Source organism: Carex rostrata, chromosome 34 (assembly GCF_964058835.1).
Source record: "Carex rostrata chromosome 34, lpCarRost1.2, whole genome shotgun sequence".
NCBI classification, from domain to species: domain Eukaryota; kingdom Viridiplantae; phylum Streptophyta; class Magnoliopsida; order Poales; family Cyperaceae; genus Carex; species Carex rostrata.
Genome location: NC_135951.1, coordinates 4,765,808 through 4,790,408, shown reverse-complemented (window position 1 = coordinate 4,790,408; position 24,601 = coordinate 4,765,808). Strand labels below are relative to the sequence as shown.

At 35.1% G+C, this 24,601-nt stretch overlaps 4 protein-coding genes and 2 non-coding genes across 12 annotated transcripts in view; 3 read left to right on the top strand and 3 right to left on the bottom strand.

The window, feature by feature from the left end:
* Positions 1 to 1,248: 1,248 nt before the first annotated feature.
* On the top strand, positions 1,249 to 3,800 carry LOC144549032 (protein arginine N-methyltransferase 1-like). The gene is made up of 8 exons (XM_078297793.1): positions 1,249 to 1,575; positions 1,664 to 1,819; positions 1,917 to 1,980; positions 2,384 to 2,526; positions 2,612 to 2,699; positions 2,785 to 2,900; positions 3,117 to 3,267; positions 3,390 to 3,800. Exons 1-8 carry the CDS (start codon positions 1,411 to 1,413, stop codon positions 3,593 to 3,595), a joined length of 1,089 nt encoding a protein of 362 aa, XP_078153919.1. The 5' UTR covers positions 1,249 to 1,410; the 3' UTR covers positions 3,596 to 3,800.
* Positions 3,801 to 4,306: 506 nt separating this feature from the next.
* On the bottom strand, positions 4,307 to 4,379 carry TRNAF-GAA (transfer RNA phenylalanine (anticodon GAA)). Its single transcript has one exon. It is a non-coding gene; the product is annotated as a tRNA-Phe (tRNA).
* Positions 4,380 to 6,366: 1,987 nt separating this feature from the next.
* On the bottom strand, positions 6,367 to 12,793 carry HAG2 (histone acetyltransferase of the GNAT family 2). Of its 3 annotated transcripts, none has more exons than XM_078297624.1 (10): positions 12,602 to 12,793; positions 8,754 to 8,795; positions 8,524 to 8,633; positions 8,327 to 8,395; positions 8,188 to 8,226; positions 8,014 to 8,087; positions 7,770 to 7,860; positions 7,608 to 7,689; positions 7,341 to 7,507; positions 6,367 to 7,248 (listed from the first exon to the last, which is right to left on the bottom strand). In XM_078297624.1, exons 1-10 carry the CDS (start codon positions 12,684 to 12,686, stop codon positions 6,583 to 6,585), a joined length of 1,425 nt encoding a protein of 474 aa, XP_078153750.1. In that variant the 5' UTR covers positions 12,687 to 12,793; the 3' UTR covers positions 6,367 to 6,582. The 3 variants fall into 3 exon arrangements, with proteins under 3 accessions (XP_078153750.1, XP_078153748.1, XP_078153749.1); XM_078297622.1 differs by lacking the exon at positions 12,602 to 12,793 and adding an exon at positions 8,993 to 9,222; XM_078297623.1 differs by lacking the exon at positions 12,602 to 12,793 and adding an exon at positions 9,035 to 9,222.
* On the bottom strand, positions 11,743 to 20,028 carry LOC144548905 (SNARE-like superfamily protein). 2 transcript variants are annotated; one of them, XM_078297625.1, is made up of 4 exons: positions 19,781 to 20,028; positions 19,591 to 19,677; positions 17,517 to 17,585; positions 11,743 to 12,033 (listed from the first exon to the last, which is right to left on the bottom strand). In XM_078297625.1, the coding sequence occupies exons 1-4, from the start codon at positions 19,919 to 19,921 to the stop codon at positions 11,824 to 11,826; spliced, it is 507 nt and encodes a 168-aa protein (XP_078153751.1). In that variant the 5' UTR covers positions 19,922 to 20,028; the 3' UTR covers positions 11,743 to 11,823. The 2 variants fall into 2 exon arrangements, with proteins under 2 accessions (XP_078153751.1, XP_078153752.1); XM_078297626.1 differs by lacking the exon at positions 11,743 to 12,033 and adding an exon at positions 17,133 to 17,427 and having other exon boundaries at positions 19,781 to 20,013.
* A 917-nt stretch (positions 20,029 to 20,945) lies between these two features.
* The window catches only part of SHH1 (SAWADEE HOMEODOMAIN protein), a 72,284-nt gene continuing 68,628 nt past the window's right edge, over positions 20,946 to 24,601 (top strand). The window contains exons 1-9 of one of the 4 annotated variants that reach the window (XM_078297511.1): positions 20,946 to 21,082; positions 21,170 to 21,258; positions 21,368 to 21,413; positions 21,997 to 22,129; positions 22,241 to 22,310; positions 22,416 to 22,464; positions 22,837 to 22,980; positions 23,086 to 23,205; positions 23,458 to 23,723. In XM_078297511.1, the coding sequence (XP_078153637.1) occupies positions 21,035 to 21,082; positions 21,170 to 21,258; positions 21,368 to 21,413; positions 21,997 to 22,129; positions 22,241 to 22,310; positions 22,416 to 22,464; positions 22,837 to 22,980; positions 23,086 to 23,205; positions 23,458 to 23,502 (744 nt within the window). In that variant the 5' untranslated portion in view covers positions 20,946 to 21,034 and the 3' untranslated portion in view covers positions 23,503 to 23,723. Of the gene's footprint in view, positions 21,083 to 21,169; positions 21,259 to 21,367; positions 21,414 to 21,996; positions 22,130 to 22,234; positions 22,311 to 22,415; positions 22,465 to 22,836; positions 22,981 to 23,085; positions 23,206 to 23,457; positions 23,724 to 24,601 lie in introns of those variants that run through there. The other 3 variants (XM_078297510.1, XM_078297509.1, XM_078297508.1) reach the window with 3 other exon arrangements.
* Positions 24,317 to 24,389, top strand: TRNAK-CUU (transfer RNA lysine (anticodon CUU)). The gene has a single exon. It is a non-coding gene; the product is annotated as a tRNA-Lys (tRNA).

The following is a 24,601-nucleotide window of genomic DNA, read 5'->3' as shown; positions in this document are numbered from 1 at the left end:
AATGTTAATGGTGGGACTGAGGAAGAAATTAATTAATTAGAGATCAGTTTCCATATCTGATATGCAACTGTAAAAAAAGATTTTATTGAGCTTTGACTTTGACTGATTCATGCATGTTGCCTCTCTCTCAAGGTCAAACATATATATCCATATTTAAATTTATTTATTTAATTGTATTTTTATGGCTTGGAATTGGGTGACCGTTTGTCCCTCTATGTATCTTCTCATTCCTGTCAATTAATTAATTTAATTTGCTAATTACTAATTTTGTTCTCATTGTCTGATATAGACAATAGCTAGAATTAGAAGTCAGATTTTTGAACAATGAGAATCAAATACATATGAGATTAATCATATAAAAGTTTTTGAATTATGAAGATCAATTATATACAAACTTTATACAAAAAATGGAAATTAATTTTACTGTATAATTAATAATATTCTATGCTAAATTATATAGAAAATTAAACATAAATACAAAAAATTAAATTAAATTAATGAGGTCAATTGACTCTTATTGGATCTTCTTAGATTCGTCTCTAACTAGGATCACCCTAATTAGTTCAAAGCAAAAACTAAGGCAACGAATATATAAATGGATAACAAAAGAATTTAACCAAAAAAAAAAAAAAAATCCTCATCACTATCAACCTCATAAATCAAACCTAGATTCATCTTGAAATGTATAGCAGTAACTTGATTAAATTTGACATGTATTTTAAACACATGGTTGCCCAGAAATAAATTTGTAGTATGTAAATCTAAATATTATAAATATTCTTAAATTAAAATAGAACTAAAATCACAAATTAACTTTTGAATGCCTTCAAGATATACTTTCAGCTATAACATTAATTAATTAATAAAGCTTCAAATTTTTTATAGTTGAGATATGGATGAAATGGCAACAGCCAATAGTTATGTATGTATGTATGAGAATTATTATAACCTAAAGTAATTCAAATTTTGATTTTAGATCCAAACCGTTAGATCTGCTATGGCCCGAAATTTGATTGACCTAAATTCTGATCAGACGGTACTGAGAAAAACTCAAAATTTGAGTTACTACAGATATATAAGGCCCAATTTTTTTAGAGATATATAAGGCCCAAGACTTGACTGATTGGCCCGGAATCATACAGTCCGGATCCACAGGAATCACGTCTAGTTGAGTTGGTCGTGAACCCACAAGAAGGGAGACGGTGTTTTATAGACCAAGTTCACCGAACAATTTCTTTCCGTGTTGGCTGCTTAAACCCTAACCCGGTCGAGTCCGAATCCGACCCATTAATTTCTTCGTTTGATCCTTTCCCTCTCCGAGAAAATAAAACCCTAATTCAATTCTTCCCTAAACAAAATTTGTTACCTTTCCTGCGCTGCTAGCAGCACACTTTGTAAAAGCTGGAGCAAATGGGACGGAGGAAGAGGGGTGGCGGCGCATCTCCGTCGGAGGGAGAACAGAGCTCTCCCAATAAGATGGTGATGGAGATGGATGAATCTTCCATGGATTGCGAGATCGAGAAAACCAGCGCTGATTATTACTTCGATTCCTATTCTCACTTTGGAATTCACGAAGTAAGCATTCATTTACAATTCCTTGTTTATTACTGTGGAAATGAAATGAAATGAAATGATTTCATTTGAATTTGAATGATGATTTCAGGAAATGTTAAAGGATATAGTGAGGACAAAAACATATCAGAATGTTATCTATCAGAACACTTTTCTGTTCAAGGATAAAGTGGTACTTGATGTAGGTGCTGGTACTGGTATCCTCTCTCTGTTTTGTGCAAAATCTGGAGCAAAGCATGTTTATGCGGTAACCCAATTTTTCTTTTTCCTTAACAATATGTTTTACTATTTCACTTTTTCTTTGATTTGATTTTGCTTTTTTTTTTCTTTTTTTTTTCAAACAGATAGAGTGCTCTCAAATGGCCGATATGGCAAAGGAGATTGTTCAAGTTAATGGTTTATCAGAAGGTAATATATGAAATTCCACTTCTTGCATATTAGACACACACACACACACACACACATATAGAGGTTGGCTAATATCAAATCGATTCTTCTTGAGGTCTCGTGCAACTAAGTCGTTTTCCAATTTTCAAAGTCCAAAAAGTCGATCCAAACCGTTAGATGTCATTTCTATATTAAAATGTGCTTGGAGACCAAATTTTACATTTTTTTTTTTTAATTTTTTACTATTTATTAAGTCACATTGAAAATCGCTGATCCAATGGTCCAGTCTGATTTTATTGTTTGATTAAGCCACATTGAAAATGTGCTTGGAGGCCAAATATATATACATTTAGTTGTTAAATATATTGTTTGTCTGGAAAGAATGTTTTCAATATAGTAATTTTTTTTGTGTTACAATATACAGTGATAACAGTAATTAAAGGCAAGGTAGAAGAGATAGAGCTACCAGTTGCAAAGGTTGATGTGATAATTTCGGAATGGATGGGTTACTTTTTGCTTTTTGAGAACATGCTGAATACTGTTTTATATGCTCGTGACAAATGGCTGGTAAATTATGCTAAATTTCTCTTTCTTTTTCTTTGGTAATTAGGACATATCTTTTTGTTTTTTGAAAATATGCTTCTTTCTGTAGGTAAATGATGGGGCTGTATTACCAGACAAAGCTGCTCTCTATTTGACAGCAATTGAGGATGCCGAGTATAAAAATGACAAGATTGAGTGTATGATTTTGTTTTTGTTTTTCTTGTATTTTGTCAGATAAACCATGTTTTTTAATTGATTATATCTAAATGCAATGTGATGCAGTCTGGGATAATGTGTATGGATTCAACATGAGTTGCATCAAGAAACAAGCAATGACAGAGCCGCTTGTTGATACTGTCGATCCCAATCAGATTGTCACCAACTCCCAACTCCTCAAAGTCGGTTTCTACTTGCTTTTTTTTAATCATAGATTTCAAAATTACTACTTCCTGTCTTTGCTGATATCCTTGAGTGCATGTTCATAAATGGTTTTGTTCTGTATCAGTAACAGCAAGCTGTTTATTGTCAGAATTTAACTCTGGTACAGTTCATGCAGGACTAGATTGAAGTTTTATTTTGAAATTACAACTTGTTCTGTGAATTCCTTTATATAGACTATGGACATATCAAAAATGACACCAGGAGATGCCTCGTTCACTGCACCTTTTAAGCTGATAGCTGAGCGAACAGACTACATACATGCACTTGTTGCTTACTTTGATGTCTCTTTCACCAAGTGCCATAAGCTCATGGGTTTCTCTACTGGTATACTCTCTCTCTTTCTCATACAACTCTTGTTGTTTTTAAATTTTATATACTGGTATACTCTCTCTCTCTCTCTCGCTTGTTGTTTTTAAAGACTCTTATAACTATTGTAATACTGACAGGACCGAGGTCAAAGAGTACACACTGGAAACAAACAGTTCTGTACCTGGAAGATGTAATATCGATTTGTGAAGGAGAGGCAATAACTGGCAGCATGACAGTAGAACCGAATAAAAAGAATCCCCGTGATGTGGATATAACACTCAAATATTTGTTTAATGGCCGACATTGCCAACTGTCAAGGACCCAACACTACAAGATGCGTTGACAAGGCACAACCGCATTTTCTTGTATTTTTCACTGAAAAATTATCGAGGATTGTTATTGGCTCGAATTGTATTGTGAAATTTTGTTATGGGGGTATTTTTTTTGTTTGATGACCTTCAATTTAATGGGGATTCTGTTGTATTTTATTTATCATTGTCATTACTTTTTTAAATTAATCTTGGCTTTTGAGTAGAATTAAAATTTGATTACCTCTTGTATACTTATTTGATATTACTTTTTAAATTAATCTTCGCTATTGCTTTTGTGTACGAAAGGAATTCGGTGCCAAGTTACACCTTGTTTGGTGGAGTGTAGAGGAAGTGGAGGTGAAGAATAGAAAGGAAGATTAATATATTCAATTTCTTCGTGTTTGAATGATTAATGTAGATATGGGAGGTGGTTTTGAGATTCGTGCCAAGATAAAACTACGACTCAGATATAGTCTGATTGTACTAGGATTCCAAGTTCGCTTGTGCTTTGCATAAGTGTTATAATTATTGTACATGATACGAACCGTTGGATTCAAATTTAGCATGGATCTTGTAACTCCATAATAGATACGTCAGATCGATGTCACGCGTTCCATTTGGGCCGAGCAGATCAGGTCGCGTAAACGCGTTCTTTTTGGGCCGAGCAAATCTGGTCGAGTAAATGCGTTAGATTTGGGCCGAACAGATCATGTCGACTAAAATATTGAAAAAAAAAAAAGAGTTGCGGTGAGCGTGGATCGAACACGCGACCTTCAGATCTTCAGTCTGACGCTCTCCCAACTGAGCTATCCCCGCTTTCTTGATTTTCTATTCGCTTTTTTATTTTGAAAATAAGCAAGCCGGGTTTACCATCGGTACACAATTTGTTGCGAAGATGAGATTGTAATTCGCTGATAAATCAACAGATAATACACGCATACATTTCCTTCAACTGTTTTTTTCTGAAAAATCTGTCTCTTTCTCACAATGCATTTTTATATTCTTTTCATGGAAATAATTTGGGCGCGATGCTTATCAGACTCAAATTGATCCACTTTAGGATACGTGGTGAAACAACTTGACGCGTATATTTATCATAAAACACACAAGGATGCTAAACAAAATATTGTGAGTAGTAATTGAATATTTAAAATTTCACCGAACTCGATTCAGTTTTAAAATACATAAATAAAATCCACGACGTGAAATATGTGAGAGCTGAAACCTAGAGTTTTGGGAAAACATTGATTCAATGTTATAATTTTCAGAAAACATTTATTACTCAAGTTTAAATTCAGTTTTGAGATCATATTGATGCTCGAGAATATCATGAAATTCTCGTATAACTTTTTTTTATTTTAGCATCATTCCCAGAATTCCATTTAAAAAAATGGCATAATTTACTATTTAGTGCAACTCTGTTTTATCTCAAATCTGTTATCAATTCAAATTAAATTATTTATTATTTTTTTAATCACATTTTATTTTATTTTAAGCTTTGAGTTATTCAAAAGTTCAATTATTCAACAATATTTTATGGTTTTTGAACACTTATTTAAATTTTCATTTCTATTAACAATTCATTCTTATAAAGTTTCGCATAAACTTTAAAATAATATTTTCTTCAATTCAAATTGCATTTTCACAAAAAGGTCCTTATCCAAGGACTATTTTCTAAAACAATTTATTTACTGTTACAGTTCAGTCCCTGAACACTTGTCGGACCCCGAAATTTTGCACTATAGACCCTGTTATTTACCAGAATTCACCCAAAGTGTACAGAATACTGGAAATTTACTGAAAAGGCCCTGGAAAGTTGCAGAATAACACAATTGTGCAGAATACTAAAAAGTTACAGAAATACCCTTGAAAAAACCAAAACAGCATACCAGTACATAAAAGAGACAGGTAATGACGGTATGTACCAGTGCTCAGAATTCATGAACAACACTTAACTTACTAAGCAAAACACTAATAGTTACAGAAATTGCAAGGCTCTGAACTGGCAAGTGTTGGGAACGAATATAAAGGGTAGCCAGTATTAAATTGTAGAGAGGACAATAAAGAAAACTCTAAATATCAATGGAAGAGTGAAGCAAGACAACAAAGCCTCACAAAGATCAATCAACAAAACAAATAGTCAAATTACAACTCACGTTTTCAGAAATACATGCGCTTTCAATTTCAAAAAAAACAAAACAAACAAACTGATATGAGTTGGAATGAGTAACCATTGCAACAAACAAAGTTTTATGTTAAGAACCTCATAATTTCACTAATCTTTCATATCAGCCCAAAACCCGTACCAGCGAGCATGAAAGGTGACGATCTCAGTGTCACAAAAAAGAAGGCAAACAAGCTTAGAGACAAACTACACAAGAAAGATGTTGATAGAATTTTAATGTTTTAGAAAAATATCATGAAATCAATTTGAATTTGGTACCAAAGTGTAATGCTAAAATTTTTATTCAAAACCAAAACTGAAATAAATTTATTAACGCAACTCTTTTGTATCAGGAATCACAACTCAAACAGTAGCATACATTGAGAAAATAATGAAAACAGTGTTCATGGCAGATCGGGTTCAAAACCGATAAGGATTAATTTTAGGTACAATCAAAGTATACAAGTATACACAAGAGTAAACACCAATTACATTTTTGAGAGAGAAGAACAATCACAACAAGGATACATGATTCAAAGATTTAATTTTATTGTTGTTGTTATAAAAACATTCTGTTAAATACTTCTCTTGACAATCAGGTTAACCAATCAAACCGTCAGAAATCAGTTCCAAAAAAACTTCATTAAATAAACTTGATTCTCTCTCGGTTCTGGATTACACACTCAACACATTTAAGTTTTCATTACATCTTAACAGAACAGCAAATGCCTACTCTCTCATTATCCATAACTAATTCATACATCGCATCCAGATATCTAGATAAACTAAAAAGAAGGACCCTGGTTCATACATAGATGGATGTATTAAATTAAAATCAGCACTCTTAATCGACATTCAAACCTTAACAATCAAAGAAGAAACCTTTTTGGCAATATTGCTAACCTCCTCCAATTCTTCTTCAACCAACTGATTAAGCTGCTCTACTTGTTTTGCTTCATCTCCTTCATTTTTACCCATCCCAGAATCTTCCACATTTCCTCCCTCAGACCGAAACATAACAAAAGTCATGTCATGATCGTAATCATTCGGTACCTCAACAACCTTCTTTGCATTATCCATCACCCCATCATCAGTATCTAATATTTCCCCCTTTACACGGTCCGAGATAAGCAGCCTAAAATTTTCCACACACCTCTGGTTTTTATGAGCCAGGTTCATGTATATCAGCACCTCCCAGCAGCGGAGGAACTCCTTTTTGTTTATTTTCAGATTCTGACGGACCTGGTCTACAAGACTGGTAGGCGGACCGGTATCGGATTTGGTGGTACGCTTGGAGAGGTTGTTTTCCTTGAGGAATGAGACAACAGATGATACAGCAGGATTTATGGGTTCAAAGGAATGTAGGCGGACCGTGTCCATGCAGGCTCGGAGGTATTGGAGGTACTCCGAAGGCTCTTCAACAGTGATGTCATGGGCATTTTTGGAAATTGCAACATAGTTGATGGCTTCAAGGAGAAGTCGGCCGTGGCCATGGCTCTGGAAAGGAGGCAACACTAATATCTGCACAATAAAATTAAATAAGTGAAACAATATTAACAAATATGTAGATACACTAATCTAATACGGTTTGGACAAAAGAATTTAATTTAAACCTGGCCGATTCGCATGCGTGAAGTGTCTGGGTAGTAAAAGAAGTGATACACTGTTGCAAACCCTAGCATTTCTACTTTACTATTATTGCTCAATTCATTCTCTGATGACCTTTTCACAGCTACATAAATCTCCCATTTTGGATCGGTTACATCAATTGGGTTAGCTCCTGCACATAGAGAAATAGAACCATAGAAACCACAAGACTTTAACATTTAACTGATGGAAATTATAATGTAGAGGGGAAATGATAAGTTGGCAAAGTATACCATCGACTAAAAGAAGAACAAGAGAAACGAGGCGGCTATAGAGTAAGCCTGCATTTGCATTCTCCATTCCAAGCCTTATTACCTGTACCAATTTCTTTCTACAAGTTAAAAATATTATAGTTACAATATTATGATACAAGAGTGAAAATAAATAAAAAGCACCTCAATTATAGAGTCCTTGTTATCAGAATTAGAATTAGCATCTTTCTTTGAGGAATCAAGTTGAACTGCTTCTCCATCAGCAACAGTGTTTCTGAAAATAAGAAGCATAACATTAGAAAAAGGAGAATTGCTTTTCAAAAACACCATATAAGTCTGAAATTACTATACTATCCTTCTTGTTAGATCATTTAGAAAGAAAAAAGAAGCACGGAAATATGCACATAGTAATTAAGAAAAATCCCACCTAACATAATCACGATCCCTTGAGAAGGTTTGCAAAAATTCCTCTTTCTCCAGTAAAGACTCACCAAATATACTCTATGCAAAAGGAAACAATAATCCATTTAGTAATTAGATGTCTAAGAAAAAGAAAGATAAAACCAATTAAATGTTGCATGAAAAAAATAAAAATATTGACCTTCAGAGGATCCTTCAGATCAGTAACACCTTTCCCTCCCTAACACAGTATATTAGTAATTCAATAAGAGTGCTGCTTATAAAATATACACAATATGAAATACTTATTTATGCAAGAGTGCTGCTAATAGTGAACTTACTGCACATTTGCTCTCAAATGATACATCGACATATGCATGGAAAGAAACCATACTCAGCCAAACATTTATCTGCATTATAAAAATAATTCCGATATGAAAAATCAACATGCCTCTCGAGTTTGAAAAGAACCTACAAGAAAGGACTACATTTGAAGAAATCATGACTTGGTAGAAGAATATGAAACATAATGTAATACCTGCAAACCATTATAACCATAAATCTTGCCATCTTCACCGAAGAAATGGTTAAGGTCAACCGGTTCTATTTGCAAGCAATTAGTCGATCCAACTTCTTCCTCATTTTTCACTACATATAACCATTTTATTGGGCACACAGTTAGATAAACACATAGCAATATTTTTTGGGACAAGTTTAAAAAGAACAAATTAACAATTAAGAAATGTGGATAGAAAGAAAATTTTGTACCAGCAAAAATCTTGATGCAATCATTAGGCTCAATACCAGAATCTGCAAGAATAAACAGTACAGAATCAGTACCAGAATACCAGTATTTTTTTTGAACTGGTATGAGACTGGGTTGTACTGTACCCAGATTTTTTTTTTTTAAAATCACGTAGAAGCTACACAATTACTGTACCCAGATTTGGCGGTGCAAAGCTTGTATGAGAAGTAAAACAAAATGGCAGAAAGCAAAGAAACGGAACTGAATGAAGAATTGAAGAGATGAGGAAGAGAGAGTATGATACCAGTTGCGGCGAATCCGACCCGCTTGCGCTTCTTTGGCTCTTGATCAACAGCAGCAGCTTCGGTTCCCTTGTGCTTGAGCGCCATTAATTTAGCTCAGTTAAAAACAAAACTAGGGTTTGTAATGTAAGAGAAAGGCGGGAAATGAAGAAATTGGGAAGGGGGAGAATGGGAGGGGAAGGAAGACCGACGACGAACGACTCCCTTATTCACATGGGCCCATGATTAGATTTTATTGGGCCATTTGGGCCTCGTTTTACAAAAGGCCCATACTCTCACTGTGCTTTCCCTTTCCCTTTTTCGCTACTCCCTCACTTCAACTGAGTCGCCATTAGGTCAGGGAAGAGAGAACCAAATAAGGGGAAGCAACTTGGAAGATCAAAAAATGGAGCCCGTACAAGGTGAAGTTTGGCACCAGATTTTGCAAATGGGCATTGAAACGAAACAATTGAATCACACTGATCTCTGCTCTCTCGTAATTGTAAACAACTACTTTAATCAACTGACACAAAACCCTGCCTTGTGGGATGCTCTAATTTCTTGTGATTTCGGCACATCCTTTGTATCTATTCAAGCTCCTCCCAAAGCTCGTTATAGGTGAAAACATAGCTGCGGGAGAGCGTTGAAAAAGCAGCTTAAAACATGCTGTCCAGGCAGATTTCCATAGAAACCTGATAGAAGACTGATTTTACAAACTACAGTAGTTGTTTTAATACTTTTGTGTAGTTCCTTTGATAACTTCAAAACATGTGTGTTCACACTTTCTCGTGCTTGTGGTTTGGTTTGGTTGTCTGACATATGTTGTTCTAATAAAATGGTACCAGTGGTAGTATTTTTAATTTTGGATTTGATTTTGTATTTTATAGATATCTACACTGATGAAGTAAATGTATTTAAAACCTTGCTATTGTAGATCCAATTATTATAGTTTGTTCTGCTTAGTTACTAGTTAAGGATGCAGATGTGTATGACTGAAGCATATTAGATAATCTTTTTTTTTTAATACTGACAGCAGCTGTAAGGCATATTGAATATCAGTAGAGGTGGTAGCTATTTAGCAATGAAATCCCTCTTTCTTTTAGCTGTTTAGCACATAATAATGATGATCTGACACTGAAATCAATTATGATTTGGTACCACATAATCATATCTAAATGAGAAGGACCAAACTAAACAACAATTTCCCAGGAGCTCACTGAACAAAAAAATATCATAACTGAACCTAGAGTGGGAAAAATGGAACATCGGAGCCGGCTTCGTTACAGAATGGTACGATTACGGCACGTGTGTCAGATACGTGCCATGACCATTCGTGAGCCGTCATCATCTTTTGAAACTTTGGCATGGCACGACACGTCACGTGAAAAATCTAGTCACAGCACGTAGTCACGTGTAATTAGGACCATTAGATATTGATTAAATGGTGAATCTTGAATAAACTATCTTAAATTATGATTGCATGGCCACACGAGACATGTTTGGTCACGGCACGTTTAGGCACGGCGTGACTAACATGACGTGACCATTTGCGTGTCGTGATCACCCCTTGATATTTTAGTCACGGCACGGCACAACACGACACGACACGTTTTTTCCACTCTACTTCAAACCCTTGCTGCTCCATGCCACAGCTTAATTGTGAAGTGACATGAAATAAGTACCAATTCATTACAGGAGCATGTTTGTCATTTCTATCCTATTCAGAGGCGGATTTAAGTTGTAAGAATGGAATTAATTGACCTCTATTTTTTTGAAATTTTTTATATTTATGCTAGATTTTCTGTATAAATTAGACTAAAATGTCATTGGTACTATAAATGAGTATGGCTAATATAACCAATAAGATGAAGGATAACCATTTTGATGGATTGCGCATCCCTAGTCAAGGCGGTGAATGACGTTAGCACAGGGGATCTGCCATCTTGGAAGGCAGAGGAAATTGTGGTAAAATGCATTCGCATACTGGTGGTAAAATCCATTCGCATTCGCATAATGGTGGTAAAATGCATTCGCATTTGCATACTGGCAAGACGGGAAGCATTAGCTCAGCCACAAACGACACATGCGAGATTACTTTGCAACAATCTTTTGATTCAAGTTTCCTTTGTTTTGTTTAATTTGTTTTTTGTTATTTTTATTCAGACTTGTAGTGCACTTTTCAGAAAAGTATGTAACAGATGCTAGGCTAGTTTGGTTTCTTTAACATAGAATGTTAGGCTAGTTTAGTTTCTTTAATCTGTGTCACGCCAAGCTAGCAGGTTTAATGCAGCTGATTGTAACAATGTAATGGAGGAACAGCTCTTCACAATGGTCAGTTAGAGGCGTTGTGATGGTTGCTGGTAAAATCCAGTTTCGAATTAATGGAGAAGAGGTTTCTCCATATTTACTGGTAAGAAAATGAAGCTGTCAAAAAGAGAAAATGGAGAGTTACAATGGAACCCTCCTCTTATTAAATTTTTGAAGTGAGAGGACTGAGGAGGAGAGTTAGAACTCAGATGTACCCCTTTAAATTAGGCGTTTTTATTTTTTATGTAACTAAGGGTAAGTTATCTTCTTAATTTTTGTTTTAGCAATGGAACAGACTCAATCTTTTATTAATAGAAATTTGTCAAAATTAATTTATGTGATATTATCTGCCATGCTTTCAGGGTTTACTTGTATAAGAACCAAACACTCTCAACTCTCAACTCTCAACTCTCAACTCAACTACTAGCAAGACTTATCTTTTAGTATTTTGACAGATATATAGTCTATCAATCAATACAACTCAGATCTCTCTTTAAATAAATTCTCAACAAATTTCAACAATCCAAAAAACTACTAGTTGCATAAAGGGAAAAAAAAAAGTATTAACTAAGTAATGATAAATTAGGAAGCCTTTTCCATGAGCTGAATTGGGGAGAATATTGGTTTTGCTGGTTTCAACAATGCAACCATTCATCACCATCTCTTCTAGCATGAAGTGCACCTTCTCCAAATGGAACATTATATCCAGCTCACACTGCACATCAAATTGGGAACAATTTCAGATATATTACAACTATTCAGGGATCTTTTTGCCAAAAAAACAAAATAAAATAAACAAATGCATACCACATTCCCAAAATGGCAATCCATCGTCTCAACCAGTAGATGTATGAATTCCAGTATTGCTAGCTCATTCTACTCCAAGAAAATATTACAAACAACAAGTAAGATGAATTGAGCAATAGATTTAAGTTACACATGGAAGAATATGGCAGTTCTTGCGAATGATTGGTTTAAAAAGAACCATTTTATTGGGCACACAGTTAGATAGACACATAGCAATATTTTTTGGGACAAGTTTAAAAAGAACAAATTAACAATTAAGAAATATGGATAGAAAGAAAATTGTGTACCAGCAAAAATCTTGATGCAGAATCATTATCAGAATACCAGTATTTTTCTGAACTGGTATGAGACTGGGTTGTACTGAACCCAGATTTGACGGTGCAAAGCTTGTATGAAGAAGTGAAAGAAAATGGCAGAAAGCAAAGAAACGAAACTGAATGGAGAATTGAAGATATGAGGAAGAGAGAGTATGATACCAGTTGCAGCGAATCCGACCCGCTTGCGCTTCTTTGGCTCTTGATCAACAGCAGCAGCTTCGGTTCCCTTGTGCTTGAGCGCCATTAATTTAGCTCAGTTAAAAACAAAACTAGGGTTTGTAATGCAAGGGAAAGGCGGGAAACGAAGAAATTGGGATTAGAGGGGAGAGTGGGAGGGGAGGAGAGACCGACGACGAACGACTCCCTTGTTCACATGGGCTCATGCCTAGGCTTTATTGGGCCAGTTGGGCCTCGTTTTACATAAGGCCCATTCTCTCACTGTGATTTTCCTTTTTCCTTTTCCCTTTTCGCTACTCCCTCACTTGAACTGAGTCGCCATTAGGTCAGGAAAGAGAGAACCAAATACGAGGAAGCAACTTGGAAGATCAAAAAATGGAGTCCGTACCTGGTGAAGTTTGGCACCAGATTTTGCAAATTGGCATTGAAACGGAACGATTGAACTATATCGATCTTTGTTCTCTTGCAATTGTAAACAACTCTTTTAATCAGATGACACAGGACCCTGCCTTGTGGGATATTCTCATTTCTCGTGATTTCGGCACATCCTTTGTATCTATTCAAGCTCCTCCCAAAGCTCGTTATAGGTGGAAACGTAGTTGTGGGAGAGCGCTGAAAGAGCAGCTTAAAACATGCTGGCTAGGTGGATTTCCATAGAACCCTGATAGAAGACTGCAAACTACAGCAGTTGTCTTAACACTTTTGTTTAGTTGCTTTGATAACTTCACAGTACGTATGTTCACACATTGTCATGCTTGTGGTTTGGTTTGGTTGTCTAACATATGTTGTTCCAGTAAAATGGTACCAGTGGCAGTGTTTTTAATTTTGGATAAGATTTTGTGTTTTATAGATATCTGTACTGATGAAGTAAATGTACTTTAAAACCTTGCTATTGTAGATCAAATTATTATAGTTTGTTTTGCTTAGTTACTAGTTAAGGATGCAGATGTGTATGACTGAAGCATATTAGATAATCTTTTTTTTGAAATACTGACAGCAGCTGTAAGGCATATTGGATATCAGTAGAGGTGGTAGCTATTTAGCAATGAAATCCCTCTTTCTTTTACCTGTTTAGCACATAATAATGATGATCTGATACTGAAATCAATTATGATTTGGTACCACATAATCATACCTAAATGAGAGGGACCAAACTAAACAACAATTTCCCAGGAGCTCACTGAACAAAAAAATATCATAACTGAACCTAGAGTGGGAAAAATGGAACGTCGGAGCCGGCTTCGTTACGGAACGGTACGGTTAGGGCACGCGTGTCAGATACGTGCCATGACTAGTCGTGTGCCGTGAACATCTTTTGAAACTTTGGCATGGCATGGCACGTCACGTGAAAAATCTAGTCACGGCACGACACAGCACGTAGTCACGTGTAATTAGGACCATTAGATATTGATTAAATGGTGAATCTTGAATAAACTAACTTAAATTATGATTGCATGGCCACGCAAGGCATGTTTGGTCATGGCACGTTTAGGCACGGTGTGACTAACGTGACGTGACCATTCACGTGTCGTGACCACCCCTTGATATTTTAGTCACGACACGTGAAAAATTAACTTGGTCACGACATGGCACAAGACCAAAGTCACAGCACAACACGACACGGCACATTTTTTCCACTCTACTTCAAACCCTTGCTGCTCCATGTCACAGCTTAATTGTCTATGAAGTGACATGAAATAAGTACCAATTCATTACAGGAGCATGTTTGTCATTTCTATCCTGTTCAGAGGCGGATTTAAGTTGTAAGAATGAGGTTAATTGACCTCTATTTTTTTGAATTTTTTTATATTTATGTTACAGTTTCTGTATAAATTAGAGTAAAATGTCATCGGTACTATAAACTGACATCTATTTTTAGTATGAAAATTTTATATGATTGACTCTATTATGTGTTTGACCCTCATGATTCGGAAGTCTGGCTCCACCTCTGATCTGTTCTACCATCACCAACCAATAAGATGAAGGATAACCATTTTGATGGATTGCACATCCCTAGTCAAGGCGGTGAAAGACGTTAGCACAGGTGATCTGCCATCTTGGAAGGCAGAGGAAATGGTGGTAAAATGCATTCACATACTGGTGGTAAAATCCATTCGCATTCGCATTCGCATAAATGGTGGTAAAATGCATTCGCATTTGCATACTGGCAAGACGGGAAGCATTAGCTCAGCCACAAACGACACATGTGAGATTACTTTGCAACAATCTTTTGATTCAAGTTTCAGACGATTGTAACAATGTAACAATGCAGCTGATTGTAACACTGTGTCACGCCAAGCTAGCAGGTTTAATGCAGCTGATTGTAACAATGTAATGGAGGAACACCTCTTCACAATGGTCAGTTAGAGACGTTGCGATGATTGCTGGTAAAATCCATTTTCGAATTCATGGAGAAGAGGTTTCTCCATATTTACTGGTAAGAAAATGAAGCTGTCAGGGGAAGAAAATGGGAAGTTACAATAAAATCCTTCTCTTATTAAATTTTTGAAGTGAGAGGACTAAGGAGGCAGAGAGTTAGAACTCAAATCAATGATGATTTGGTACCATACCACATGATCATATCTAAATGTGAGGGACCAAACTAAACAACAATTTCCCAGGAGCTCACTCAACAAAAAATATCATAACTGAACCTAATGTAGTAGTTCACGGCAGTGTTGTAAATAACAGTATGCGGTCGTCGGACGGATAGGGTACCGCCAAGCGATTAATCGGAAATAATTGAAAATAATCGGCCGATTAATCAGAAAAATGCATAACGGTTTGGTCACTGCCAATGACTAATCGGCCGATTAATCGGCCTCAACGGACCTTTTTTACAACACTGGTTCAGAGCCAAATAAATTTTCTTGTTGAAACAACTGAGTCTCTCATTTTGAGATTTTAACTTTCAGATTAGAGTTCTCTAAGAAATGTTCAAATTTGGACAAATGTAATGTTTTCAACAATAATCAACAAATATTCACCCACATAAAAAGAATAAAAATAGAAAGAGAGCATTAAAAAACCAAATCATCAAGCAGATTTCATTCCATGAAAACATATATTAAGGAAGATTTTTTATAGAATAAAATAATTAATATAAAGTAGTTTCCATCCCGCAAACCCTTGTTGCTCCTTGTCACGGCTTAATTGTCTGTGAAGTGACATGAAATAAGTACCAATTCATTAAGGGCATGTTTGTCATTTCTATCCTATTCAGAGACGGGTTTAACTTGTACGAATGGGGGTCAATTGACCCCTATTTTTTTTTGAAATTTTTTATCTTTATGTTAATTTTTTGTATAAATTAGAGTAAAACGTCATTAGTACTGTAAAATTAACACCCATTCTTAGTATGAAATTTTATATGATTAACCCCCATAGTTTATAAGTCTGATTCCACCTCTGATCTATTCTAACATCACCAACCAATAAGATGAAGGATAACCATTTTGACGGATTGCGCATCCCTAGTCAAGGCAGTGAATGAAATTAGCACAGGGGATCTACCATCTTGGAAGGCAGAGGAAACGGTGGTAAAGTGCATTCGCATACTGGCAAGACGGGAAGCGTTAGCTCAGCCACAAATGGCACATCTGTGTCAGACCAAGCTAGCAGGTCGAATGCAGCTAATTGTAACAGTGTAATGGAGGAACAGCTCTTCACAATGGTCAGAGACGTTGCGATAATTCCTGGTAAAATCCAGTTTCAAATTGATGGAGAAGAGGTTTCTCTGCATTTACTGGTAAGAAAATGAAGCTGTCAGAGAGAAAATGAAAAGTTACAATAAGATCCTCCTTTTCTTCAATTAGGTGTTTTTAATTTTTATGTAGTTAAAAGTAGGTTTTCTTCTTAATTTTTGTTTTGGAAATGTAACAGAGATACCAGCAAATGCAATATCTAGACTTACCTATAGAATTGAAGTCATTATGTACAAAATCGGTACATGAGCTCTGAGCGTATACATTAGTCGAAACATTTATGACTAAATTGAGTCTAAAACCCGTTAAATCGGCTTCAAATTATGAATTTGAACCGTTGAAATCCACTCACCTTACGAGTGATACATCTACATGTGAAATTTTTAAACATTTAAATTAATTTAGTATAAAATCAATCAGTCAAAATTAGAAATTTAATAAATTAATTTTAATTCATTCATTTTTTTAATATTTGTTGACCGCTTGACTTTATATTAACTTAATTTGAATGTTCAAAATTTTCACATGTAGACGCTCATAAGGTATGCGTAAGAACACCCTAGTTCTACTCGACTAAATTGACCATGAATCAAATAGTTCACATTAATTTTGTACTTCAAATTGCAAATTTTCTTTTCAGTTTTTGAGGCATCTACACGAGAATTTCACAAATACCAAGTTTTCTTTTGATGTTTCCTTCAAAAATTATCATTTGCTCATCTATTTCAAAAATTAATTTATGTGACATTATCTGCCATGCTTTCAGGGTTTACTTGTATAAGAACCAAACACACTCAACTCTCAACTACTAGCAAGACTTCTCTTTTTGTATTTTCACAGATATATAGTCTATAAATCAATACAATTCAGATCTCTCTTTAAATAGATTCTCAACAAATTTCAACAATCCAAAAAACTACAAGCTGCAGAAAGGAAAAAATAAAAAAGTATTAACTAATTGATGATAAATTAGGAAGCCTTTTCCATGAGCTGAATTGGGGAGAGAATATTGGTTTTGCTGGTTTCAACAATGCAACCATTCATCACCATCTCTTCTAGCATGAAGTGCACCTTCTCCAAATGGAACATTATATCCAGTTCACACTGCACATCAAATTGGGAACAATTTCAGATATTACAACTATCCAGGGATCTTTTTGCCAAAAATAAAAATAAAATAAACAAATGCATACCACATTCCCAAAATGGCGATCCATCGTCTCAACCAGCAGATGTATGAATTCCAGTATTGCTAGCTCATTCTACTCCAAGAAAATATTACAAACAACAAGTAAGATGAATTGAGCAATAGATTTAAGTTCGAACTCATTTGTGCTTATATCAATTCTTGTGAGGCACTTCACGGGTTGTTTAGAAGTGTACCAATTCTTGCTATTCAGAGATAGATACTATACTACTACTTTAAAAGCAGTATGTTGAGCATTGAGGTTTCGATGGGGGTGAAAACTAGATTCTTATAATGAGAAACCCGTGTAAAGTTCAAAGAGAAACAAATAACATAGGTTGGTTTTAAGAATCTTATGTATAAACATTATCATTCCTTCAAAATAAATACCCATGTGTATTTTGCATTTGGGATCAAAATCTGGTCCTCTTCTCTAAGAAAAGGAGCACCCTCCTTTTCTTCCATCTCAATCATTCAAATTTTATCAACAACTTAGATTGAAAAGGAGAACTTTCCTCTTGAATTGTTTGTTTATCAACACCCTCCTTTTGATCTGCCCATCATGCTCAATCAATTGACTTACCATTCTTTATTTCCGCACAATTATAAAAATATAAATTGACAAGCTGAAATCAAACAAAAAGAACTCTTCTCTCACAGGTACGGGAGCATAGATGGATTTAGTGACTTGTAATTTGGTAGATTTTCTGGTTTTGTCGTTTTTATTTTCTTAGGGGGTGCTTTGTAATTTAGGACTGGACCCCGGTACCAAGGACGGTACAGGAGCAGAGATGGATGTAATTGACGTTATAACTAATTTGATATCATTCCTATCGGTATAAAACGACTTTTTAGTATAAAATAACTTTTAAACTGAAATTGCTTAGTTATTGGCTTTATTGGCTTTTCTGATACCAGTAATGCACATTGATTTTATCTCCATCTAATTATTGCTTTAGTTATTGGCTTTATTGGAGAAAAGAAGCTGGTATCGGTATAACTTTATCTCCATTGACACTGTATTTCCTCCAGTATGACAGATTCTGCTTTAGCTTGGTCTGTAAAAATTGTAGAGCATTTGCTCTCTCCATATGATGAACTGCATGGGATATCAATAGAAATTTTACGATTTCCTTGCGCACTCTTGTCCACCAACAGTTTTATGTAATTTGTGTCATTCATCAATATTCCCTGTTCGTGTGAAAAAATGGCATTGATAATTTTGCTAAATGTGTCTTTTGCAAACCTGCAGTCATTAGATAAGTACCTGAAAGTTTCTTGGTTTATTCGACACATAGCATATGCTTACCAAATTGAATTCTCTTTTGTTCAGGTTTTCTGTTGTCAGGATATTGTTGAGTAGAGAAGCTGCCACACAAAAGTTTGAATCTTGGGGGTACATTAAGAGACCATTACCGATGAATAGACTATTTGATTGTTGATCCATTCATAATCTTGAAATAAGCAGTCTTGACAGAGAAATCCCAGAAATCCTGTCTGAACTTGTCCAGTTCTTCCTTCAGAATTTGAAGCTGACTGCCTCAGACGAGAGGGTCGGTTTGAACACTGAACATGGATTCTAAGTTTTGTGCTTTCAACATGTTTTCCATCGTTTCCTCAGTGTTCAATGCATAAATAAAGTTTGAATTTATGATTTCATGAAACCACGCCGCCAATTGTTTATTTTATTTTCTCATTTTGCTGGGATGAAATGTAATTTGTTTCCTTCCTAAATCTAATCTTATATGTTGCTCTTATGCAAGCATGCTGTTTTATTAAACAATAAAATTGTCCATTTAATTTTTTATAATGAATGTGTGGGAACAAATAATATCAAAAGAAAATATTATATTGGAACAAATAATCCAATACAAGCTGTTGATAAAATTTGAACGATTGAAATGGAAGAAAAGGAGAGAAGTGGAGTAGATTTTGATCTTTTGCATTTGCATTTGCACATGAACCAGTACTGATTTCCAAATGTGAAGGTAGTGGCAAAGAAATGTCACCAAGGGAAGGGTACACAGTACACTATAAAAAAGGAAAGAAGGAAGGATGGAGAGGAAAGAAAAGAAAAGTACCTCATCATTGTCGACCCCAACAAGGAAGAAAAGAGAGGCATAGCGTCTGTACACAGTTTTGTAGTTCCTATGCTCCACAAATGAGCACTGAACATCATTCAATTCCAACAAATTCAAATTCAAATTGGGATCGGATCGGATCTGATCTGATCTGATGAATCGTAAAGAGAGAAAGAGAATTAGTAGAAACCTGTTGGTCGTTGCGAGCGAGGCACTTGCGTACGATCTCACCTTCTAAGGCGCGGCGTTCGTCAATGGAGAGATGCTCGAAGTACTGCGCCAATCGAGTCTGCCCCTGCTTATTCACAAACAGCACGAATCTTATACCCATCGATGCGATGCTCACACAGATCTCTCTTCTTCTTCTTCTCTTTTTTTGAAAAACTTGGCAGCGGCTGCCAAGAGCTCTTCTTCTTCTTCTCTCTAGTTACCTACTTACCTCTCTCTCTCTCTCTCTATCTCTATCTATCGAAGAGAGGAGAGATCTCAACTCTCAAGTCTCAACTATTGATTTGATTGGAGTTCTTTCCCTGTCGCTGTAGTTGTGGCGGGTCGGGTTATCGGGCTATCAAATTATCTAATTTTACATTGAATTTTAATTATGTCACTTCGCTTCAATCAAATTAGTCATTTTTTTAAGTTATAATTATAAATAATAATCAACTATTATGGGCTAATTTTTTTTTTAAGTTAGTTCTATTTATGATTTTTTTTTATTTAAATTCAATTGGGTTTGTAAATTATGAGATTACCTAAGAAATCCAAATTAAAAATACCCAACTAGTATGATATTTAAGGATTATCAACTAGTAGGATATTGAAAAGACCGTATTGTTGTTATTTATTTTTTTGTTAATATAATTTTATTTTATTTTCTATGTCAAATACAATGGATATAAATATAATGCTTATAACAAAGACACGTCATGAAAAAAATAAACAATTAAAAACAAATTGTACAAAATAACATAATTGTAAAAAAAAATTAAGCGGCGGTATTAATTGAAATTAAAAAAAAAATGATACATGTTTTATTTTTATTCTTTTTCATTGCTATGAATAAAAAACTCGGAACGCTTAATTAAGGGATCCGTATCCTCCCAGGTACCTGACTCAACACAACTGAAACGGACGGTTCAGATTTACTCTCATCCGGTCAGGATTCGGATGACAGAGGGGCAGCATTATTTGTGCTTTGAGATGCGGGAGAATCCATTTTGAGACCGTCCGATTCAATTCTACTCATTCAGGTAACCTAGAGGAGATACGAATTGTAATTAAGTCGTTGCATCTGCGTTCCGGCTTCCGACTCGGAGCACCGCCCCTTGTCCTTTTCTCCTTTTCTCCTTTTGTGAAGAGAAACAAAGAAGCTGCTGCCTGGCGCCAACGGCGGTTTCCCCATCAGAGAGAGAGAGAGAGAGAGAGAGAGAGAGAGAGAAATCAGATGGGGAAACCGCGAAAAAGCCGCGCTGCCCCTTTCTCTGCTTCTCAGGCACTATTCACTACACCTTCCTTCCATCCTTTGATTTCTCTTTTAATTCATTCATTCATTCATTCATTATATCTCTTTTGGTGGCAGATGGAGCATTTGGAGAAAATGATTAGCGAGAAGAAAACATCTGAATTGTTAGACAGAAACTTTTGCCAACAGCTTGCTAGACAATTCAAGTCAGTTCACTTCATCTAAATAACAATTTCTTAAACTTAATCAATCTCTCTAACATTAAATTAAATAAAATAAATGCTTCTCTTTCTTTTGTTTCATCTACCTACTCAGTCATTCTTCAGGTCTAGCTGGCAACAATGTTATCCAGGGTTATCAGGTCTTTCTCTCTCTCTCTCTCTCTCTCTCTCAAATTCATGTCTAACTAGGGGTGTTCATCGGTTCAGTTAAACCTAGGCAAACCAAAGTTATAATTCGGTTTCAAAAATAGAACCGAACCGAAACGATTTAGCATTGTAATTGAACCAAACTGAACCAAAGTTTTATTTCGGTTTGTTCGGATTAAAGTGAAATATATTAATTTTTTATTTAAAGCAATTGATTTATTATAAATCGAAGTATATTAAGAAATAAATCGGGGTATTAAGAAATAAATCAAAGTATTTAGAGCAATTGACTAAGAAATAAACCGGGGCGGTCCGTATCAAATTCATAATATATAAAGGTTCGGTCAGTTCGGTTATTTCGGTTTTGAAAATTTCCAAACTGAACCGAACGGATGTTATAATTCGGTTTTAAAAAGCAAACCGAACCGAACAATTAAACCTAAAAAACCGAACCGTTTGGTCCTAACTATTTCAGTCTGGTTCCAAACCAACTAAACTGGACCCAATGAACATCCCTATGTCTAACAAGTTTTCTAGCCTGATTCATTGATTGATTGATTGATTGATTGTTTCCAGGTTCAAGAATGGTTTGAGAATAAGCTCACATGTCTACACACTCAATTTACACATTTGCCCTCTTTACCAGTGGACAATGAAACTGAAAATGAAATTGCCTCCCACAGTTGCCGCTCCGATAATGTTCTACAAGGTTTTCATTATTTATTAATTTTTTTACTTTTTGGGATCTAATTGAAAGTTGGGTACCTAATTAAGATTATAAAGTGGTTTGATTTGATTTGATTTTGGTTCATAGAGGAAGATGAAAGAGACAAGATGCCCGATCTCGATAAGCTGGAATTTGAGGCACGATCTTCTAGGGATTTTGCATGGTTCATATTTTTTGTTTTCCTTCCATACTTTGAACAATAGTAGTTATCAGTGAATCGCATTGTAAATTATGACAAAACATATAACCACAAATTTTGCTGATGCAGGTATGATGTCGGTACATTCTTAGCTCATAGAATCAGCAACGATCAAGTGGTAATATGATTTTTCATTTATTTATTTACTTATTAGGATTGTTAGTTTAAGGATCTAACTCACCTGATACAAGAGCAGAATTTTATTACTAGCTAACTTGGGAGATTTAAATATTTTCTGAGAGCTCGAATCTGTAAAGGAATGATAACAAATCGTGGTTTAGTCAGAAAAATGTTCTTTTAGTGACTCTGAAGCTAGTAACTTGTTTTGAAGCATTACTTAGGTCTTGTTGGTGCCAAGTATTGAATTCAGTACCTCCTGTTTGTTTTGTTGTATATATACTGGTACCATACCAATAGTGAGTAATTATGGTGATTGAAATGATAATGAATGGGTTTCTTTATCATTATAATTTGTACCCGGCCTGGGCAGGAGGTGAAAGTGAGATATGCAGATTTTGGGGCAGATGAAGACGAATGGATCAATGTGAAAAGGGCAATTAGAGTTCGGTCAGTTCCTGTTGAATCTTCCGAGTGCACTAAAGTGCGTGTTGGTGACCTCGTCCTTTGTTTCCGGGTATGCACTTATATATATATATATATATATATATATTATTCTGATATTTGATTGGCTAGATACCATTAGAAAATCTGTTTGTAAATAAAAAAATATATATATCAGGAGGGAAGTAATGAAGCAGTACATTATGATGCACATGTAATTGAGATAGAGAGGAAGCAACATGATATCAGGGGCTGTAGATGTCTCTTTCTAATGAGATATGATCATGATGAAACTGAGGTCTGTTTCTTATTTCTTCCCTTTTCCTTTCGGGTGCATTTGGATGGAACAAGAATAGCACCAACCTGCGAATAGCACTATTATTTTGAGCTATTCGATGTTTGGATGGATAGTTCACTATTCTATTAACTCAACCAAAAGTTGGGTTAGTTACTATTCTCAAACTTGAAATTAGCTCTATTCCTTGTTTCATCTCCAACTATATAACTATGCTTGCTTTGCTGCAACTGCCGTTTTATGTAACTACTACAGGAGAAGGTTCACCTGAGCAGATTGTGCCGGAGACCCAAGTTCTGAAAGTTGCGCGCAAGTGCACCTGCAGCAAGTTGGAGTTGGTTGAATTGGAGCAGTGGAGGCCTAACTACAACTAGTAGATAGCAATTAGGAATATATATGATAATTAATTAATTAATTATAGCAGCCTAAACTGCTCTTTGTTTCATTAGCTGATTTTGTGTGTCAGATTTACAAACCAGATAACTTGCATATGCATTGTTTAGAATTAGCAAGCTTGATGAGATACTAGGGTTTTCTTTCTTTGAAACAAAATATCATGGCTTGAAGGAAATTAAATTAAATTAAATTAAATTGTATGACTTAACCCCTCAAGAAAAGAAGAAAGAAAGAAAGAACTCATCAAAGCTTTCTTATTTGGTGATATGACAATGGTTTTCAATGAATTAGTAATATGAACATCACATTAAATTTTAATAATATATATTTGAAAAAAAATGAATAATAATATTTAAAATTAAGAAGTAAATTTACAAGGAGTATTACTGGCATAGAGATAGACAAACAATTTAAACTTGATGCAATTGAAGTTTTGTTTGATGATGAATCAAGGATTGTTAATTTCGAAGTATTGTATACAATAAAACTTGCATAAAATCTTATAACATGATATTTGTACACACATAATGATTATATTGTTAGATTTTAGTTTTACTCGTCACTTGTCACAATGGATCTCCGCTGTGACAAATGATAAATAAAATAACACCAGATGTTTTCTTTTAAATAAATAAATGATGTGGTTGATTGAGCGCCGACTGTAAAAGTAAACAGTGATTATTTACTAAGAGGAACTCAGTGAAATTAAAAATAAAAAGCCCGTCTAGCTCAGTTGGTAGAGCGCAAGGCTCTTAACCTTGTGGTCGTGGGTTCGAGCCCCACGGTGGGCGTTCCATTTTTTATTTATTCATTCATGAAATTAGAAGTTTACTTTTGAGGTTGGTAGCAGAGTTACATAAACTACACACTGGGTATCTAAAATACACCTCATACCTAATTTTCTAAAAATCATTACAAAACATAGAAGAAGACTTGCATGTATCAATCTGTACAACAAGTGCATGTAACAATTTTATATAACCGTACATCGTTTAAGAAAACA

Excerpts from the sequence above, each read along its gene's own strand:
- LOC144549032 (XM_078297793.1), top strand. The coding sequence starts at position 1,411 with ATGGGACGGAGGAAGAGGGGTGGCGGCGCATCTCCGTCGGAGGGAGAA. Across the intron at positions 1,576-1,663 it reads CTCACTTTGGAATTCACGAA|GAAATGTTAAAGGATATAGT; the intron begins GTAAGCATTCAT and ends TGATGATTTCAG. Across the intron at positions 3,268-3,389 it reads GCTCATGGGTTTCTCTACTG|GACCGAGGTCAAAGAGTACA; the intron begins GTATACTCTCTC and ends TAATACTGACAG.
- LOC144548905 (XM_078297625.1), bottom strand. The coding sequence starts at position 19,921 with ATGGGTATAAGATTCGTGCTGTTTGTGAATAAGCAGGGGCAGACTCGA. Across the intron at positions 19,678-19,780 it reads TCGCTCGCAACGACCAACAG|TGCTCATTTGTGGAGCATAG; the intron begins GTTTCTACTAAT and ends AATGATGTTCAG. Across the intron at positions 12,034-17,516 it reads ATCGCCATTTTGGGAATGTG|TGTGAGCTGGATATAATGTT; the intron begins GTATGCATTTGT and ends TTTGATGTGCAG.
- HAG2 (XM_078297622.1), bottom strand. The coding sequence starts at position 9,119 with ATGGCGCTCAAGCACAAGGGAACCGAAGCTGCTGCTGTTGATCAAGAG. Across the intron at positions 8,396-8,523 it reads ATGGTTATAATGGTTTGCAG|ATAAATGTTTGGCTGAGTAT; the intron begins GTATTACATTAT and ends TTTATAATGCAG. Across the intron at positions 8,088-8,187 it reads ATCTGAAGGATCCTCTGAAG|AGTATATTTGGTGAGTCTTT; the intron begins GTCAATATTTTT and ends CCTTTTGCATAG.